The sequence below is a fragment of the Hemicordylus capensis genome, chromosome 3 (assembly GCF_027244095.1).
Source record: "Hemicordylus capensis ecotype Gifberg chromosome 3, rHemCap1.1.pri, whole genome shotgun sequence".
Taxonomy (NCBI): Eukaryota; Metazoa; Chordata; class Lepidosauria; order Squamata; family Cordylidae; genus Hemicordylus; species Hemicordylus capensis.
Window position 1 is genome coordinate 221,535,818 of NC_069659.1, and position 20,041 is coordinate 221,555,858.

At 45.3% G+C, this 20,041-nt stretch overlaps 1 protein-coding gene across 16 annotated transcripts in view; it reads left to right on the forward strand.

Annotated features, from left to right (window-relative positions):
* The window catches only part of GRID1 (glutamate ionotropic receptor delta type subunit 1), a 1,034,570-nt gene that overhangs the window by 764,734 nt on the left and 249,795 nt on the right, over window positions 1-20,041 (forward strand). For all 16 annotated transcript variants that reach the window (XR_008318672.1, XM_053305288.1, XM_053305300.1 and 13 more), the window contains one exon: window positions 16,260-16,313. Coding sequence is in view for 15 of the 16 variants with exons in the window: in XM_053305288.1 (XP_053161263.1) it covers window positions 16,260-16,313 (54 nt within the window). In the remaining variant the exon portion in view is untranslated. The remainder of the gene's footprint in view (window positions 1-16,259; window positions 16,314-20,041) is intronic.

Here is a 20,041-nt window from a genome sequence, read left to right on the forward strand (position 1 = left end):
TTTGGGGGAAAATTGGAAGGGGGGAAAGAGAATATAAGGAGGCTGCTTTCAGCAGAGTTTTAGTGCATGTTGGAGAGCTGAAAAGAGTCCAACTGAAGGAGTCCAAGTTGGTTGGAGTGCAAATTGGAGAGCTGAAGAGAGTTCCAGTAAAGGAATTCAAGGAAACTGCTGTCACAGTCAGAGAGACTCAGAGCTGGTGATGGAAAGAGAGCTGTGAAATCTCTGGGAGAGTCATGACTCTCTGGAGGATTGAATCACTCCCAAAGCAGGAAGAGTCTGAGATGGAACCCCCAGAACTGAGAAGGGAGAGCAGGACCTGAGGCTGAGCAAGGGAGAAGCCAGGCTTGCTGCAGAAACTGAATGGAGAAAATTGCAAGAGGACTCTTGGTAAGGACTCTGAGTTAGGGCCCAGTATTAGTGCAGGATAGATTGGATACATTTTTCTCAAATTTTATTTATTCCTTGTGCTCATATGGTTGAAGTCTTGTACTAAAATTTCCAAAAGAACTATTGTTTTGAACAGAACTATTTTTAAACTAAAGCTTTCTTGTTTTGAAGCTGAAAATTTGTAGCTTCTGTCTGTTTCCCCAACCCATGCCTTTCCACCCTGAGGTTTGGAAGGCTGTTTAGTAGACACAGCCAGAAAAAGTACAAAACTCTAATTGGTGGCAGCAGTGAAGTTTACGATCCTGGGGCTGGTTGAGACCAGATCATGGCATGTGGCGGCAGCACAGTGGGTTCCGTGAGATGTGTCAGCATGATGGGATCTGTGACAGGCTGACACAGGGTTTTCCTCAGTTATCTCCTCTAATATGGGGTGCTTGCAAGCAGGGAGCTGTCAGAGACATAGGATTAGATGTCTGATGGCTCAGCTTCCTTTCACCATTCATCTCTGGCTGTGGATCTTTATTTCCATCTTGCATGAAAGTGCATCGATCTTGGCAAGTATACTGATGGTTTATTTATATAAGGAAGGCTCACTGATCTAATGGGAAAATCAGTAGTGGATCCCAAATTCAAGGATCCTTCTGCTGCATTTATTTTCTAGTCATTTTATATTTGTTTGCACACATAATTTGATCAACCATTCACACACAATTACTGCATTTTTCAGTCATCATCTTTGCCTGTAATACTTAATTACAAACAATGTATCAATATTATAATCAGTTTCGTCATTCTGACAGGGAGTTTACTTCTGCCTCTTTCCTTTGTATTTCCCCCAAATTGCAGCAAAGTTGTTTTCTGCTTTGTTTCTTGCTGCAGCTCAGATATGGTAACAGCTTCTTTTTTAGCTTTTGGAATTCACAGGACTTTGCTTCTGAATTAACACATCAAACTGGATTTGGGAGTGAGGAACAAACTCCATGTTATAGCAGAATAACTGATGTGTTTGAATACACGTACAAAGCAGTGGGGTGGGTGGGAGGAACATTAAAAACAAAACAAAACTGCAGCTTGGATAGACAGGAAGGTGGTGCAGAACCCATTTCTTACCTGAATCCCCCCCCCCACAAACTTCCTTTGCAGCCACATATTCCTCCTGGCAAGGATGACTTTCATCTTGAAGCCCCACTAGGAGAAAAATGGTTGGAAAAAAGTAGGTAGAGGAAGTTTTCAGTGCCTTCCGTTTCACCACGGCTGTGCTTTAAATTGCTCCACTGACCTTCTTTATATAAGAATTTTATGGTACTCAATACTTCTAATACAGAGATCTACTATTGTCACATCTAATTTCCCCTCCCTTGCCTAAATTTTGGATGCCACTGAAAATCTTTGTCCCCTATTCCTGACTGAATGAGGATAACCCCAGTTATGTTGCCTTGAGCTCCACTGAAGGTAAGTAGAGACATTCAGAATAGAATAGAAGTAATGGGTATCTGCCATCTGGCTACCTTGTTTCTTTTTAGAGGTACCACCTGAGAAAAATTCCCTCATTGCTCCATAGGCAAATATTTGGTGTTTCTGCTGTCTAGCAGAATTTAACCATAACCTTTTTATTACATTATAAAGTTCTGCATTTAATTAATACAAGGTAGGCTGGGCACAGAGCATCTGCGCTGCTAGTTTCCCCTGCACCCCTCACCATTTTCTTTCCCCACCCACCCGCCACTGCCATTTTCTTCCCCCACCTGCCTGCCCACCCCTTGCCCGCCACCGTTTTCTTCTCCCACTGCCATCATTGCCACCATTTTCTCCCCCACCTGCCCCCCTGCCTTCTGCCACCACCATTTTCTTCCCCCTTGCTTTTGTTTTGTTTCCTGCCTCACCTGCCCATCCACCGGCACCACTGCCTTCCTCTCCTGCTGCTTGCAGCTCACTCACAAACTCTCGCAAGAGCTGCCACGCATGAGATTAGCGACAGGTATGCCATGTGTGTGTGTGTGGAGAGAGAATAGATATTTATCTGTAATGGCATGTTCTTCTTCATGGTCTCTGTGCATCACACGAGGGATTTGCACCTGTGCAGAGATTGCATCACACGAGGGATTTGCGCCTGCACATTCTCTGCCTTTCTTCTTGTTGTTTCTGTCTTTCCGTTTTGCGTTTTAATTTTTCTCGGAACTCCCCCTCCCATCTCGGGCCTCTTATGGCCACGAGGATTGTCTTCAAAAACTGCCTTTCGTGCTCCGCCAATCTCCCTTCTTCAGACGGACACTCCCTTTGTCTACTTTGCCTGGGAGAGTCCCACTGGACTGATCACTGCCCGGTCTACATGGGCTTTTCGAAGCAAGCCCGTCATAACAGGGCTGCTCGGCTTCGCGCTTTCCTTTGGGAGAAGGCTCTTCTAACTAGCAGCTCCTCAGTGGTGGAACGTATTGGGCACAGCTTGCCGGCACAACTTCTTTCCCGCATGTGACTTGTGTTGCCGACACACACCATGCAAGCTACTCCTGAGGCGTTGCTCCCGTCTGCGCTCCCTCTGGCCAGCCCTATGCCTCTCCCGGGACCGCTGCCTCTGCTCCCACATCCTCGGACCCAGCTATGCCCTTGCCTCCCGACTCAGTCCCCACCCTCCCAGGTCTGAGTGTTACCCAGCTGCCTCTTCCAAAATTGACCATCAGACTGTCCTTGGCCTTGGATTCCAAGGGGGTGGAGTCTGGACTGAAACCGACAGGGTTGCGATCGGGCTCAAAGAAGCAGAAGCGACCACCAGCTTCTACTCCCGCTGTGCAGTCCACCCTTCCAAAGCAGCCAAAGCAGAGCATGCCACCTCTCCCTGGCCCCTCAGTCCTAGCTGAAACTTCAGCAGCACCTATACTGCCCAAGAAAAAGAAGAAAAAGTCCAAGCATCTGTCACCCGTGCTTCCCCTTGCTCCCCCCACACCATCAAGGCAGCCCAGGGGGAGGCCGCTTGGTGAGACCTCTCCTGCTCACAGCAGCCCAAGCCTTCCTTCCAGATACCCTCGCCGGCGACGTAGGTCTCGATCCCCCTCTCGGGGTGATTCTGACTCTCCGATGGGACGGCATGCCTTCAGGAGGTGCAGATATTATGCCTCCCCAGTCTATTCCTCGCATGGGGGTGATGATTATGACTATTATACTGATAGCTGCGGTTCCCCCTGTGGACGCCCTTTGCCATATGACAGCTACCGGGCACCTGACTATTGCCCGTGCCCTCGTTATCTTTATGTTGATTCTGCCCCGTATGATGACCCATACTGGCATTCAAGACGTTGTCAGTGGGGCAGGAGGCGTCATCGTTCCCATTCACGCTCCTCCTCTTGTTCTTCGGACTCGACACCCTCTCCCCCCCCCCCAACCTGCGGCCCCAGAATGCCCAGTACCAGCAGGAGACCCTCCTCTACTGTCCGTCCCAGTGCCTGCCTCTCCTTCGCTACCACAGCGCCCTGCCCTCCAGCCCCCTGTCCCTGACGACTCTGACTCTGGCACATCTACTTCTACAGACTCTGAGGTTGAGCCTCCTTTGCCTGTCAGTGAACCCACTGCACAGGACACAACCGAGGCTGTTTCCACTGATGACTGCAAATGCTATGCGGAATATCTACTCCAGATGGCAACTTCTTTGGGCATCGACATTCGACAGCAACCTGCTCAGTTTGAGGACCCAATTTTCCAAGTCATTCAGGCGGACTCCGGTGTCCCACTTGCACTGCCGATAGTCCCCACACTACTTTAGGTTGTAAAGGCTTCTTGGGAGCAGCCAGAATCGAAGTCTGCAACTTCTAAAAGACTAGACAGCATGTACAGAGTTCAAACGAAAGACACTGTTTTTCTTGCAAGGCATCCGGTACCAAATTCAGTCGTAGTGGAGTCTGCCCAGTCCCACAACCGCCAGCGTGTTCTACAAGCCCCAGGAGATAAGGAGGGAAGAAAGCTGGACTCCCTGGGGAAAAAAGTATATTCCACAGCGGGCCTCCTTGTACGCGTAGCGAACCACCAGGCGTATTGGGCGAGATACCAACTTTTCCTTGTGGACAAGATAGCCCCTTTCCTGTAGCATCTCTCCCAGGACCAGAGAGACGCTGCCCTCTTTTTTCATATTGAGGGCCTTCCTGTGGCAAGACAATTGCTCCATTCATCTCGGCATTGCACTGATTGTGGTGCTCATTCCATGGCATCTGCAGTTGCCCTTAGGAGGCATGCCTGGCTCAGATCATCCACGCTATCCCAAGAGGCTAGGAGCCATATTGAGGACATACCTTTCAATGGCGAGGCAGTTTTTGGCACAACCACTGATGACACCCTCAAAAGAGTTCAAAAGTTACGTTCTACTGCATGGTCCATCGGTTTTGCTCAACCCCAGGGCTCCGCTTCTGGACAATCTAGGCGCAAATATTGGCCCCGCCATAACCCTGTAAGGCATCCCTCTTATTTTGGGGGGGATTCCTTTCGTCACCAACAGCGCTTCCATCAGCGAGGAACCTCGACTCCAGGATCCAACACCAGGGCTCAGTTGGATCGCAAACCGAAACCCTCCTACCACAAGCGCCAATGACGCCAAGTTGTGCAAAGAGCTTTGTTCCCACTATCCAGCTTGGGGCGCGATAACTTCCGATGCCTGGGTATTAGCTACCGTACGAAACGGCTACAAGATTGAATTCGATGCCATACCCCCCTTTTCAGGAATCCGTACCACGCCTCCGTCCTCTCAACTTCTGGTGGAAATAGACTCGCTCCTTCGGAAGGGCGCTATCCACCCCATCCTCGGGAAGGAGCACATGGGTTTCTACTCAAGGTATTTTACCGTCCCCAAACGGGATGGGGGCTTGAGACCGATCCTGGACTTGAGGAGCCTCAATCTCTATATCACCTTAAAAGGGTTCCGTATGGTGACCATTCCAACCGTTTTTCATCTGCTGTTCCCAGGCACTTGGTTTGCTTCTCTCGACCTTCAAGATGCGTATTTTCATATTTCCATCATGCGGCATCATTGCAAGTATTTGAGATTCCGAATCGGCTCCCAGTCTTACCAGTACACTGTGCTTCCCTTTGGGCTAGCCTCCTACTCACACGTTTTTACAAAGTGTATGGCGGTGGGGGCAGCCCACCTGCGCTTGCAAGGCATCATGGTCTTCCCATACATAGACAATTGGCTTTTCGTCTCATCCACAGAACACGGCCTCACAAAGGATGTGCAGTTCGCCCTCCGACTCCTGCGGCTGCTAGGACTCCAGGTGAACTTTTAAAAGTCAAACTTGACACCGACTCAAAAAATTCAGTTCCTTGGGGTCATACTGTATTCAACTCCTTCCCTTGCCACCTTACCTCGAGAAAGAATACAATCCATACAACTTGCTGCTCAGTCCTTCTGTGCTTGGTGGCGGCACAGGGCGAGGTTTGTGCAGCGATTGCTGGGGCTGATGGCTTCGACCACCGCAGTCTTGCCCCAGGCTCGTCTTCGTATGCGGGACTTACAGACCTGGTTTCTTTAGAACCTCCACCCGCAAGTGCACTCCCAGCACAGGATGCTTACAGCTCTGCGAAAGGTTCAGCGGACAGTTTCATGGTGGACTGCCCTGTCCAACCTCCGTCAAGGGATCCCCTTTCGCCAGTTTTCTCCCACCCTCTCTATCACGACTGATCCGTTGACTACAGGTTGGGGAGCACACTTCCAAGACTTGGTAGTTGCGGGCCACTGGACTTGGAAAGAACAGTCTCGCCGCATCAAGTACCTCAAGCTCCTGGCCTTGTACCGGACCTTCCAGGTCTTCCGTCTACACATAGCAGGCTCTGCCATCCTCCTGCTCACGGACAACACAACAGCCAGGTCCTATGTGAACAGGCAGGGTGGCACTGCATCCAGTTCCCTCTGCAGTCTGGCCATGCGCCTCTGGTTTTGGTGCCTGGACTGGGGGATCTGGCCAGTGGCACTTCATATTCAGGGGAAGCGCAACTCCCTGGCGGATGCTCTGAGCCACCAGGCAGATGTGTCACACTAATGGCAGTTGAATTGCAAAATCCTTCTCCAGATCTTCAGCATGTGAGGAACGCCCTCTGTGGACATGTTTGCATCCTCCCACAATGCACAGTGTCCGAGGTTCTGCAGCAGGGGGTTGGTGGACCTGGAGTTGGAGGGCGTCGCCTTCCTCCAGTACTGGGGAAGGGAGTTTCTGTACATGTTTCCCCCCTTTCCGTTGACCCGAATGTGCTTCAAAAGATTGCTGTTGACAGGACCCAGTGCATACTGATAGCCCCGTGGTGGCCCTGGCAGCCCTGGTTCACCACCCTCCTTCAGCTGTCCAGGGCGATATACCACCATCTTCCCCTGGTTCCACACGTGCTGGCGGCGGAAAGGGGCTGTCATCTTCACCCAGATGTGGACTCTCTTCATCTCACGGGTGGTGGATAGACCTCTGAGTGTTTTCTCTGACTCAGTTCGAGAGGTCCTGTCAGCAGCTAAGAAACCTTCCACCTTGAAGTCGTATAAGGCAAAGTGGACTCGCTTTTCTGCGTTTGTACAGGAAAGAGATGCTGTGCCTTCAGAGGCATCTTTGCAGCTGATTTTTGACTATCTGTTACATTTGAAAGACAAGGGTCTCGCAATTTCTTCTTTAAAAGTTCATTTGGCCACCGTTGCGGATAAACATGTAATGCCTGGCTTATTTTCACACAAATTAGTTTAAAAATTCCTTAAGGGGATCCTGCATTTGTTTCCTCACACTCCCAAATGTTCTCCTCCATGAGATCTATGGCTTGTTTTGTGACACCTGATGAGGCGCCCTTTTGAGCCTCTGGCTACTTGTGAATTAAAATTGTTATCTCTTAAAGTAGTGTTCTTGGTTGCCATCACCTCGGCTCGATGGGTGAGTGAGCTGCGAGCGTTGAGATCGGATGAACCATACCTGTGTTTTCACAAGGATAGAGTTGTATTGAGGCCCGATGCCTCCTTTTTGCCTAAAGTTGTATCTGAATTCCATGTATCGCAGGAACTGTCTTTACCTACCTTTTTTCCTGCCCCAGTTTCTACCGAAGAGCGTGCCTACCACTCCTTGGACGTACAGCGGGCCCTTGCCTTCTATCTGGACTACACACGATCTTATCGCAGATCTATGTCCCTGTTAGTCTCGTATGTCCCTGTTTGTGTCGTATTCCGGACCCTCCAAAGGCCTTCCTGTCTCATCTCAGCTCATTGCCGCTTGGGTCAAGGAAGCAATCTCCATGACATACCGTCTAGCCTCTACGCCCTTACCGGCTCTGATCAAGGCGCACTCCATGCGTGCAATGGCCACTTTGGTGGCTTTCCAGAGCAGTATTCCTATGACTGAGATTTGTAGAGCTGCAACCTGGTCTCGGCCTATGACCTTTGTCTGGCACTATGTTCTGGACGTTCACTCTCGTTCACATGCCTCTTTTGGCTCTTCTGTATTGCATTCTGTGGTTCTTAGTAAATAAAGTTTGTTTCTTCTTGAGCATCCTTCTGGTGTGGTTTGCCGTCTCTCTTGTAGCTGCACCTGCCTTCCATTGTTACCTAGCTATTATCCCTTGTGTGATGCACAGAGACCACAAAGAAGAAAGGCAGGTTACTCACCTGTAACTCTAGTTCTTTGAGTGGTCTTCTGTGCATCCACCCATCCTCCCCGCTGTAGCTAGCAGGTCACTATGATTCATTGCACAGCTGCGGTGGTCTCTGGACTGATGGTGTGAGGTACGCTGCCTGTCAAGGAGGGCTGCTGTCTCCCACTCTTTTTTCCTTAGATGGTAAAGCTTTGAAGTTTTTCCCCGGTTGGTGGCTCTGTGCAGGCGCAAATCCCTCGTGTGAATGCACAGAAGACCACTCGAAGAACTAGAGTTACAGGTTAGTAACCTGCCTATCTACACCTAACTGGATTAAAAATAAGGAGTGTGTGGATAAAGTATATACGCCCCTTTAGATCTCTTTCAAGCAATGTGGGAGACACTTACTTGAAAACAACTCCAGGCAAGTGGGGACATGTTCAAGTTACCTTATCATGTAGGTATGTCCTGATTATGTGTGTCTTTCCCATAGTACCCATGAGACAGCTGGGAGAAGGCCTCAGAAAGGACACTGTTCGTCAGTGAGGCCATAGTTATGTTTCATTAGTAGATTTGTTTTAGTACTTGTTACTGCAAAGCTCTTCACTAGCTGACTAAAGATTGAGAAATATTGATTTAGTTGCAGGAGTACTATGGAAATATGTGTGTGAATGCTAAAATCTGCAATTTCATAACAATCTGCAGTATTTGCCGCCTTGATGTTCGCAAGAGACCCATTTGCCAATATTGAAAGAGTACTAAATTCCATCTGCAAAGGAATGGTGAAATACAATATGGTGTGTTGCAACGATGATGATATTAAGTCCATAATCCACACAGAGTTAAGTGTGTTTACGTTGGTTTCAGTGGGGCATGGGAAGGTGCAATGCCATCCTCTCCTCCTGCAGCTGTATGGAGCCAGAGGACCAGGGTGAGTGGTAGGCAATGTGAGGCTGCCATTCCCTGCTGTGAGAGAAGTCAGACTGAGAGATGGTGGCTTGCCTCAGGCCACCTACTGCCCAAACACAACATTTCTGGCTCTCTTTGTCAACAAAGAGGATATGGTTGTTGCCACTGTTTGTGGATAAAACCCACACATTCCTTTCTAGCCTGACTTCCAAAAATAAAAGGAAGATGAACATGGGGTGAACATGTTATGCTCATTGGATATTCTACCATTGCTTTGATGTAGTCTCTTAGAACAGAACTTTCTCAGTGTTTAATCTCTTGTGCAGGTTGTAATAGATACATGACTACTTACTGAAAGTAGTCCCATTGAGATTAAAAGGAAAAGTTGGACAATGCCTAACTTGTTATTATAATTTCAGTGAGACTAGTCTGAGTAATTTTCCTCATCATGCCAGCCAGTGATACATTTTGAAATATGTGTACTCTTTATAGTAATACAGTTAGCTTAAACTGTGCAAATTAAAACTCCCTTTCTGTAGTCATAACCAATGGGTCCAAAAATGATTCTTTTTCATAAAGACAAGATGAGGCAATTCATGAGCCTCCTATAGTGGATACTGACAACTATTTTACAGTCAATGCAGAGCGGTCATTTATCATTAGAATTGACAGCAGGGCAGCCGGCGTGAAAATAGGTTTCTTTTCAAAGCAGTTATTTCTGGAAAGCTTTCATTCACAACCTTCGCCTATATCGAGCTTCAAAATACCTATTAAATGTTTTGCAGATATTCTGAACAAAGAACCAAGTTCCTAAAGCTCATCCAAGGGAATCACCTCTGTGTTAGAAGACTGTGGTCTTGTTTAGCAATATCATTGTCTATACTGCATCCCAGAATTCCTTGGATGCTTTCTAGCCATTCAGTAAAGTGATCAGTAAAAGCAGACAAGCTTATCCCCGATTATTGATCTTCTTCTGTAGTGCATAGTTTCTTGAGAATGCTATTTATTTATTTATTTATTTATTTATTTATTTATTTATTTATTTATTTATGATATTTATTCCCCGCCCCTCTGGTGCACTACTGCTCGGGGCAGCTCACAACAATAAAATAGATACAATAAAAGTAATAAAATTAACAAACAAGTTAAAAGTTAGGTCAAAACCACACTCATTATTAGGTTCAAATTAAAAAGCTAAAGAATCTACTGGATATAACTAGAAATGGAGCATTAAAAAGCCTCCTTAAAAAGATGTGTTTTAAGTTGTTTTTTAAAAACACTGAGGGAGGGAGCATGACGAAGCTCTTCAGGGAGGGCGTTTCAAAGCCAAGGGGCCACATCCGAAAAGGTCCTGTCTCTAGTTCTTGCCAACCAGATCTTTGTTAGTGGCGGGGCCATGATCAGGGCCTGAGATGATAGAAGGGCCCTTGATGAATTATTATGGGTGAACGCAGTCCGAAAGGTACCCTGGCACCAAGCCATGTAGAGCTTTAAAGGTCAAGACCAGCATCTTGAATTATTATTATTATTATTATTATTATTATTATTATTATTATTACATTTATATCCCGCTCTTCCTCCAAGGAGCCCAGAGCGGTGTACTACATACTTAAGTTTCTCTTTCACAACAACCCTGTGAAGTAGGTTAGGCTGAGAGAGGAGTGACTGGCCCAGAATCACCCAGCTAGTTTTATGGCTGAATGGGGATTTGAACTCGGGTCTCCCCGGTCCTAGTCCAGCACTCTAACCACTACACCACGCTGGCTCTCCTACACCACGCTGGCTCTCAATCTAGCCCGGAAGCAGACTGGTAACCAATGAAGCTGCCGCAGGATGGGTAATGATATTCATGAAATGACTTGCACCCATGAGCATCCTTGCAGCAGCATTCAGAACCAGCTGAAGCTTCCAAACAGTCTTCAAGGGCAGCCCTACATAGAGCGCATTGCAGTAGTCCAAACTGAGGTCAGGTCCAACTTCTCCAGGTACAATGTTGAATGTGTTCTCCAGTGTTGAATGTGTTCTCGTTCTCAGTTCACTCAGATGAATAGTGAGGTCCAACAGGACTGCTGAGAACCCTGTTTGAACTGAGGGTGCATCCAAGAATATGACCTGAAATCCTCTACAACAAGACTGACCAACCTGAGACACTCCAGCTGTTGTACTATAACTCCCATCATCCTCAGCTACAGTAAACTGTGGCTGGGAGTTATGGGATTTGTAGTCCAACAATAGTTGGCCATACCTACGCTACAGTCTGCAGGGGTTCCATGATAGGATTCTTTGTCAGACAAGCCTATGCCAAAAGTAAAAATGTTTGGAAAACACTGGTACAAGTGAAACTTCCCACCAACCTTTCAAAACGAGGAACTTTCTCTCTACCCAGTGTTGGATAAAGCTCTTGATCAAATTACGTGCATTCTATTTTGCTTTACCAGAGTGGTATGCATGCAAATAAGAACAATTGGCTTTTTGATATCCTGAATCACCAGTATGCCTTTCAACACAACACAAAGCATATTGCTTAAATTTCAAGCCCAGGTCCTATGGGATATTGGGCTTTTTAGTTATTGCTACACTTGTGGCTTTAAAGGAATGTTCCTTCCTGACAGCTGTGCAATTATCTTGTGTTAGTGGTTCTGTAGCATGTAGTTGTTCAATAGTTAGCATGTATATAAATAATATCTGGCATTTAAGCGTTGTAACATGAAATCTTATTGAAGCTCTTGGAAGACCTCCATGAACCAGAGTTTGCTTTTATTTACCATTAAATAAAGACAGAGATAAAATAGAATAAGTGCATATGTGTGGAATGCAAAATGCGTTAAAAGCTGGAGTCCAAAGAACTTTGATTTAATCTTGTGTTATAATGAAGGGGTTGTACAGGGGCATTGTGGAACTTGGCAAAAGGGGCAAAATCAGCCAGTACTGCTCCATGCTCTCATGCAAAGGTGCATTATACAGAGACAAATACCGGTAGCTGGGCGATCGAATCTAGTGTTGTGCATTCAATGCTATTCAACTGCCTTTCAATGCCACTGAAATTGCTGCTGCAAGATTAGGAGGCAGACACAAATGCAGCGCAGCACAGCTGCTTCCCATTCTCTTCACTTACATAAGTCCCCTTCAGATGTTCAAATGAATGTGTGGCGAAGAGGGGACAGGAACATGCTGGCTAGTCATACCCCTTGATGCCGGCACTCCCTGTATTCGGCAGCCGCTCTTCCTGCATTCAGCACTTATCTGCGGATGCAAGTGCTGAATGTGAGGGGAGTTTCTGCTCATATCCTGGAGCCCTGAGTGGCCAGAGTTCCAGAACACAAAGAGAAAGTCTCCCCACCTGGTGCTCCATACAAGCAATGGATGTGAAGAGAGAGGGCTGTGTTGCCAAGGAATCTGTCAGCACTAGCGGGCATGCCGGTCGCCATTGCTGTGCCAGTGCGATAAGGTGTGTGTGTGTGTGTGTGTGAGGGGGGGGTTGTGCCCCTGTCACATGTCATGAGGCAGGCATGGGCCATCTTGCCTCCCCCTCCACGTGACAGGGGTCAGCCAATGAGGGAAGGAGGCGGGCCGATTGCGTCCTGGCCGCCTCCATTCTGAGCAGTTGCTCCGCAGCTTGGCCCTCCCAAGAGGTGGTGCCACACAGGAGGAGTACCCACATTCTGGTTAGCTAGGTACTTCGTTGCAGGTCTTATTCTGTTGTACATTAATAAAGTGGCCCTATTTTACTCCAACTAAGAGTGTCCTGTTTTCATTGGGGCTGGGGGTGCAATGGCTAGCCAGCACACATGCATCCCCCTCCGCACATCCATCTGCATGCCTGCAGAGGTGCTCTTACCCCTGGACTTTGGGGCCGAAGTCCAGGACCTCCATACACCCTGGGGGCCCCCAAATCCTCTTTAGTCTGTCCCAGGTGGTGTGATCACATTAAAATGTGTTTAAAATACTGTTGGCGGGGGGACAACTCCAAAAGCCTTTCGGTCTGGGCCTCAAATTTACCTAGGTGCACCTCTGCATGCCTGGAAAGAGGGGTATCATCCCTAGCTCACATAGCTACCTAGTCCAGTAGTTCCTACCACAAAAGCTTTGTCATAATATTCAGATTTCTTAGGGTGAAGGGAGTTTCAGGAGGTGGCAGGAAAATGGCACACTTTTTTCTTTCTCATTTCCATTCCCTGCTGTGCTGCATAGACCATTAAAGCAGGGCTGCTCAACTTCAGAGCTCCAGCTGTTGTTGTTGACTTCAACTCCCATCATTCCCACAGTGGCTAATTGTCATGAATGATGGCATTTGTAGTCCAGCAACAGTTGGAGGGCTGAAGTTGAGCAATCCTGCACTAGGGGGTCACTTTGGGAAATGGCTAGGAGTTTGGGAGGGTCTGAAAAAAGGGAAAAGGGAAAGGTAGGTTTTTTCCATTTTATAGCCTTCTTCTCTATATAGGGCAGGGATATATCCAGTGCATGGGGGGGGGGGAGTATGTTAACATTGCAACACAGATTTGCTTCCCTTGAAATTCTTCAACTTTTCTCCTGAGTGCTATGAACCACCACATTTTCTTCTAAACCGCAGTTTATTCAAAATTCTGTAGTTACTGCAGCTCATATCAGCAGCTTTGTGGATTGCATATAAAGTTTCTAGACCAACGCTGTATCTAGTGCTGGTGAGAGGCAAATGCTGCTCAGAGCACAGCCATTTTATTTATATCTATGTGAACCACTTCGGGAACTTGGGTTGAAAAGCAGTATATAAATATTTGTCGTATTTGTATTAACAACCTACATTCCCCACCCCCCAGTAGGTCCAAAGCAGTGATGTGCCATCAAGAGTCGACACCAACTTGATGGCACTTAATCAATCAATCAAAAGTAGTAATGTGCAGAACTCCCTGAGAAATTCCTATAGTTCCACTAATCAAAGCTCTCTTTGGCTTGTATCCAGGTCTCACCTTCTGCTCGCACTGTCTACTGCTAACACAAGAGAAGGAGTGTATTTTTTGCCAGTGCCCCCTCCCCTCTTCAGCCCTCTGCATCCCTCAAGAATTTGCTCCTCAGGGGAGCTGAAAATGGAAGGGGGAGTTGGTGGAAAATGGGTCCTCCTTCTTGCTTGAGTGGTAGATTGCATGAGTGGGAGTCGGGGTGTGGATGAACCCATTGCTTCCCTCAAAATTCCTTGGGGTATTTTGACTGTGCAAGTGCTTCCAAATTTTCCTTGGAATGACATTTGGTGGCAACAGAAATAATAACAGAACCCTGACATATCTAACGGTAGTGTATGTAGTATTTCTATTCCACCTGGAGTTCAATGACTTGTGAGAGGAAGGATCATGAAAAGACAGCAGTTAATGGAGTCTTTTAAAAAAGAAAATAATCTGGATACTATGAATGTGCTTGAGAATGCAACCAAGGGGAAACAAGTTGTCTGTTTTAACATGTTTATTTCTCTGCTAAATTTTCAAAAATGATGTGTTTTAGTATTTTTAAAGTGAAATAAATGAAAGGTGAACAGTCTCTATTTTCTAATATATTATCCATCTTTGAAGCAACTTTCTTCTTTGAGGGAAATGTTGCAACCCAGAATGAAGACTACAGCCCTGGACGTGTGTGTGCGTGTGTGTGCGCACACTTAATTTTGAACATAAAATATTTCCATTTTAAAAATCCATAAAATTTTAAAGCACAGAATGACTGCTGAGCTTTTTCCTCCACCACCACTCTGGTTTCTACCTTTTTAGAAACCTTCTTAGTTAACACCTTCATGTGAAAACTGGAAGAGCTTTTGTTTGTCTTTTAAAAGCATAAAGCCAAATTGCAGAAGAACATGAGCTGCAGGGAATTATGAACTAATTGTGCCCTGCTTGCCTGTGGTACCATTGGCTAACTGGCAGCAAATCAGAGCAGGGTATAGATTTGTTATGTTATGCCCACCCTGTGCCCCATTGTCCATCCCTCATCATTGTCTATAGTAAATCTTCCACAACTATGCTTGCTACACCAGGAGAAGTCATAGCAGGAGGTTCCATTTTGACAATTAAGTAAAATGTTACATATTTCATCCCCCCCCCGACCCAGTCCTCATATTTAAAGAATCTCTCCCTGCCCCCTGCCCCCTGCTTTCAGGTTTTTCAAAAATGTTATATTCCAAAGTTGGCAAAATTCACATTTGAAGAGCAGCAGAAAGGGACATTTCAATCCAGGATGGATATATGAGAGAGAGAGCAGTGTCTCTCCACCACCTATCTCCCTGATGATGAGGCTCCATGCACCCACAGTTTACCTTAGTCTTTCAGCTGGACATTGGGCTGGGGAAGGATGCATCCAGGCAGATATTTAACAGGGTTTTTTTAAAATCCAGGCTTTTACATAATTGTTTTTATTGCTGCTTCTATGTGTTTTTTACCTGTTGCATCGATTTTATGCTTGTATTTTATAGATTTTAAATTTGTTTGTTTTTATGTTTTTAGCTTAATATTTTAATTGTCATTTTATTGTATGTTTTTTAACTTTTGTAAACCACCTTGTGATTGTTTTTAATGAAAGGCAGCATATAAATGCAACAATAAATGAATGAATGAATGAATGTGTAATTTCCCGAATCACTTCTTAAAGATGCCCCTGATGAATTTCTGCCTGATGCATTTCTGATCAAGGCAAAGTGTGGGTGCACGAAGCTTCATTTCTAAAGCCATCATCAAATACCAGACTGTACAAGGTCTTTACAGCTTATATGACACAGAAGAGGAGAGCTGGTCTTGTGGTAGCAAGCATGACTTGTCCTCATAGCTAAGCAGGGTCTGCCCTGGTTGCATATGAATGGGAGACTTTGATGTGTGAGCACTGCAAAATATTCCCCTCAGGGGATGAAGACGCTCTGGGAAGAGCATCTAGGTTTCAAGTTCCCTCCCTGGCTTCTCCAAGATAGGGCTGAGAGAGATTCCTGCCTGCAACCTTGGAGAAGCCGCAGCCAGTCTGTGAAGACAATACTGAACTAGATAGACCAATGGTCTGACTCAGTATATGGCGGTTTCCTATGTTCCTAAGTTAAGATGGGCACCTTAACTTGCAATTTCCGTTCTTTTTAGAGCATGAGTGAAAATGTAGAGTGTCTTAACTCTCATCTTAAACTGAAGGTTTTTGGATTAATGAATTACATGATTTATACACCAAGTTGAGTTCTGCTTCTGTGGGCAAACATATAAGTCACAATGAAGCATATGACCCTTTAGGTGACTTGCCAATTGTTTCATCACAGCATGAGAGAGAAAACTGCCTGAAAAACAAATATGGTAATCTCTTTGTAGAATGAGGTATATATTAGCCAGGGAATGTTTTCCAGCAACTTTTGTTTGTTTTTATTTGTTTATTTGCATATTTCTTTTCTTTCCTTTCCCTAGGCTGTGGAAACCAACCTGGCTTCAAAGGATAGTCACTGGGTCTATGTAAATGAGGTAAGAGAATGATGATGCACAATCTGGAATTAATGCTCACCCATTGTTTCTCTTTCTCTCAGCCATTTCACTTTTATCTGCCGAGGATCACTGCTTTCCTCTTTGCCTCAGAGGCTAGAGACAGTTTTTTCTGAGAGTTGAAGGTGATGTGATAGAACCATCCTTTTTCATGGTGTCGCACAATTTTTGTTTTGTTTTTTGTCCCACGGTTGTCTGTGGACAAACCGGTTTTGCATGGTTTTGATGCACTATGTGGGAATGTTAGCAAGGTCAGGGCTATTGGCAGTCACATGAAATGGGGGAGGGCTTTCACAAGTGATATAAAGGACAATAGCTTGAGACTTTTTGAGTTGTATCAGGGAACTTCCCAGGGCATAACTATAATAGGGCAAGGGGAGACAGTTTTCTGGGGGACCACTGCCTTGCCCCCCCCCGAGGCAAGTCACATGACTGACTCCCCCAGCCACGCACCTGCCAAGGCTTCCTTCAGTTGTATTCATCCTCTGAAACTGATATGAGTGTTAAGAGCTACCAGAACAGCATGTCTTTCTCTAGTACCATTGCTGAGAGCAATCAAAATATATACAGATGCAGCTCCACTCTGTCATACACACTATTGGCAATGCTGCCTCTACATTACTGCTTTCATTTCTCCACATGTGGTGGGGTGGGGGGCATGGGGTAGAATATTGTCTTTCTCCAGCTTGAATGATACCAGAATACAAATGGTGCAGCTCAATTTCCAGTCTTCTCCTTGACTGGCACAAGCAGCACGACAAAGATCAAAACAATGTCTCGAGTGTATTTGAAGAATGCCAAGACTTGTCATGTTCTTTTTCCTCATGCTGACCTACTCCACTAACTGCTCTTGCAGGGGAGAGAGCATTACTCCACTGAAACCTCAGAAATTCAGATATATAGCTAGTGGTGGTCTGTAGGTTTGCAGTCTGTTACCACTGACAACAGAGAAAGCGCTAAGCCTAGATGTAAGGCCATTATTCTCTAGTCTATTTCAGTGTGTGTACATTACAGAAGATTAGCTGTGGTAGGCTGATATATTATAATCTTTGCCGTATGAACTGATTGCATGACCATTATCCAGTTTTACATTGAAGTAATACATATGCTCAATGTATATGCAGCGAATCCTGGTTTCAGATAATCTGCCTTTATTTATGTTGCACACAATGTTGCTATTTTTAAATAGCACTGAAAAAAAGACAGAAGATAAACGTAGGGAAAATATTCTGTGTGCTTATTTATAAATCTCTGGCCACTTAGGAGAAGCAATATTATTATATACATTTGTATTTCTTAATAATTACATGTTCTTTATGTGCTTAGGGCTGATAAAATATTTAAAGAGAGCTATGTATCTGTTATTTCAAATTAATGCATTATATAGGGAACATCAAGTTTAACTACAGACTTCTTTGAGTTTCATTCTCTCCCTTGCTTCTCACTAATCATTTGCAGGCAGGCAGCCGTATATGTTAACAGTAACTATAAATTGCTTTTGTCTGGTTAGCTGTAATGCATGGAAATTAAAAGGGGATGGTGGGTATACAATTGCTACCTCTAAAAAGCCGTTATGAATCTTCTCCAGTCCCTGTGATGTTTATGGAACTTGTTCTTTTGGCTATAATAGCTTAGTAAAAAACTACCATGAAAAACAGGCAGAGGAAATCAGTATTTATATTCACATAAACAGAACATGCCATATATTAGCAACAGCAGCTTTTATTGTGGGATACTGTTGCTGTTTCTTGCTGAGATGCTGAAATGCACTATCTAAATCTAAAAACCTCTGTGTCTGTGAATGTGGGTGGGTGGGTAGATGGGTAGATAGCAACAGCATGCAGCTTTATAAAAAATCTTCAAGGTTGTTATTTGTTTGTTTGTTTGTTTGTTTGTTTAAGTTCCATGCCACAAAATATGGATCCTTTCTGACAGAGTATGGATAGGGGAGTTATTTGTAAAATGTAGATCTAAACTATTGATCAGCAGGTTCATGAGTCCAGAACAAATTAGAATCTCTGTGTAACATAATGTGGTCATGATCAAAGAAGCTGGCGGACGGGGAGGGCTGGCAGGGAGGCATGCTCTTGCCTCCCTCCCTGTACAGTCTCCCTCCCCAATTTGCCCTGCCGCTCGCCGTGACACACGAGCCGCGCTGCAGTGAGTGGCAGAGCAGGGAGCTTGAGGAGGAGGCGGTCCTCTGGCATCCCTCCATTCACTGCGCCGGGAGCGTGGTGCATTGAACGCTCCTCCCCCAGCCCAGTGCTGTTGCCACCCGGCTCGGTGTATGCTCAGTGAATGTCTGGCCTGGCAGATACACAACCCTGGCAGCGGTGTTAAGGGTGCTCTTGCGCCCTTAACCCTGGCTAGCAGCCGGGGTAAAATGTAGAATCAGACTGGACAGGAGCACCAGGATCAGGAGTGATCCTGGTGTTCTACATGAGCAGCCTAGCTGGGCTGCCCCAGTCTGGGTAAGGCTGCTCATGTGGATAGCCTTAATAAAATCTTGGGGACAGGATTATGGTGGGTACAAAGTGCAAATAGGTACATAAATATTTCCCAGTGATAACTATATAAGTCTATATATGTTTATATAGACTTTATATAAAACAGCAACTGTAATAATTTTTTTTTCTGATTCATGTAACCTCACTGCCAAAATCTGCAACTTACAATGCTGCTGCTGTTTTTTTTAAAGAAGTGCTTGGTATTCTTCTGTTTACAAAATGACAGTGTGGCTGGGGTATCATTTTGAACTTCTGTATGGATCTGGAGGAATTAATCCTGTAAATCCCTCGTTCCTACATCCATAAGAGGACAAGCCCCTTTGGGTTTGATTCCAATTTGAGATACTCTGGCATGAATTTTGCAGCTTGTAATGTACATGCACTGTTAATGGAGCATGTCACCTTCGATTCATAGCTGACTGTATTTTCTTTTGGGAAGCCATTGGCAGGTATGGATGTAGCTGTCATGGCCTAGAGGATACCTGTGGTGGTGCCCAGATTGAAGTATATACCCATCTCCACCATGTAAGAGACTATAAGTATCCAGAAATGATTTTATGTTTAGGGATATGTGAAACCTGAGGAATGTTGCTAGTCTTTTGTTTTCCTCAAATGTTTCTCCTGAGAAGGAAGCTGCATATTTCCTTCACATTTTACTTTAGGCAAAATTTCAGTGACAGCTCTAGGTTATATTCAGTATACATTTCTACAAGGAATAGACCAGCCTCAGTTTGTGTTATGCCTGAGTTATCTGTATTTTAGAACTGATGTTCAGGATGCACGTTACTAAGCATCAGTTCAGGTACTGTTTAATTGAATATATAAGATAAATGAATGTAGAAGATGGACAGATAAAAGCAGGATATATCACCTGCTTAGCATACAAAGCTTTGAAAACTACAATGAAAATGTGGAGGATGAAGAGGTTTCTGTCAGCATTGGGCCATTGGCAGTCTGATCACTCAGAAATGCTAAGAGTATAAGTTTCTCCATGATCAGGTGTGTGTTGAGGGGTGTGAGGAGAAACATTAAAGTCCTCACACAGCAGAATATGTTCTGGTGGTAAAGAAGTTTAGCCCAAGAGATTATCTGGAGACAGTAGGTTGAGTTAAAAAAACAAATAAAGATTTATTAAGAAACTAAAACACATACTGAGACAGAGTCATTGAACAACATACACAAACAGGCACTAGCCTTCAATAA